Source organism: Hermetia illucens, chromosome 5, assembly GCF_905115235.1.
Source record: "Hermetia illucens chromosome 5, iHerIll2.2.curated.20191125, whole genome shotgun sequence".
Taxonomy (NCBI): Eukaryota; Metazoa; Arthropoda; class Insecta; order Diptera; family Stratiomyidae; genus Hermetia; species Hermetia illucens.
The window spans coordinates 34,386,821-34,387,778 of record NC_051853.1 but is presented as its reverse complement, the minus strand read 5'-3'; the positions used below and the strand labels follow the sequence as shown (position 1 = coordinate 34,387,778).

General features: G+C 40.6%; 1 protein-coding gene across 1 annotated transcript; it reads left to right on the top strand.

The window, feature by feature from the left end:
* LOC119657339 (COA8 family protein CG14806, mitochondrial) lies at positions 1-750 on the top strand. Its single transcript, XM_038064212.1, has 3 exons — positions 1-133; positions 196-423; positions 475-750. The coding sequence occupies exons 1-3, from the start codon at positions 68-70 to the stop codon at positions 694-696; spliced, it is 516 nt and encodes a 171-aa protein (XP_037920140.1). The 5' UTR covers positions 1-67; the 3' UTR covers positions 697-750.
* The last annotated feature ends 208 nt before the right edge of the window (positions 751-958 follow it).

The window sequence follows — 958 nt, the reverse complement described above, 5'->3', positions numbered from 1 at the left end:
CTGGTGTTTACCGGCAGATGGCCCTGTAAGGAGGACTAAAAAGATTTGACAGTTGTTAAAGACCAAAATGAGGTTAGGTCTGACGCTTGTTCGTAGAGCAAATTACCGAAGATGCCTCCCAAATACACGATGGGTGAGAAACTATTTACATAAAACAAAAGCGCATCACCTTACATCTTTCCACTATAATTTCAGTATTCGGAAAAACAAACTCCCACACTTGGCACAACCATCAAACCTGACCCACATACAGCTCAACATGATTACATCGGCGCTCCAGGCAAGGATTCGAATATTCGCCCGATTATTCGACACATTCCTCCCAATGAAACTCCACTAGGGAAACGGTTGCGAGAAAGACGATTGGAGGTGGAATCGTGGAATCAAGACTTCTGGTCACGCCATAATCAACGATTTTATGAGGTCGAAATACAATTTCAGACTGTGTAGCTGTTTTTTATGACTACTTTGCAGGAAAAGGAAATATTCATCAAAGCATACAAAGCCAAAGGGATCGACGATATTTCCGGTGATAAAATGAGCGTGTTCTACAAACACTTTCTAGACAAGAACAGGAAGATTCACATTTTCTACAATATTTCTTGGTATGCCAAGAATTTGGATTTACTACTCTTGTCCGCGCAATACGGCGTCCAGAATTTGTGGAGAAAATTGAGAAGAACGAATTCGACCTAAATTGCTTTAGAAGTTATGAATGAATAAATATTTATTAGAACGGCTCATAACCTGGTTTTCATAGACTTTTGACTTGTACTTCCCGCAGGGATTTCTGTATTATTTGGTTTGTCGCAAACCGGATGTTCCTTTCGAAGTTCAATCTATCTTTGAAGAGGTTCTAGCTGTGCATGGCAGCTTGATTTGAGTGTCCCCGGAAAGTTTGCTCTCTCCAAATCAACCGAGAATTCCAACGATATAAGCTCGAAAATATAGGCCAAAG

Excerpts from the sequence above, each read along its gene's own strand:
- LOC119657339 (XM_038064212.1), top strand. The coding sequence starts at position 68 with ATGAGGTTAGGTCTGACGCTTGTTCGTAGAGCAAATTACCGAAGATGC. Across the intron at positions 134-195 it reads GCCTCCCAAATACACGATGG|TATTCGGAAAAACAAACTCC; the intron begins GTGAGAAACTAT and ends CTATAATTTCAG. Across the intron at positions 424-474 it reads ATAATCAACGATTTTATGAG|GAAAAGGAAATATTCATCAA; the intron begins GTCGAAATACAA and ends ACTACTTTGCAG.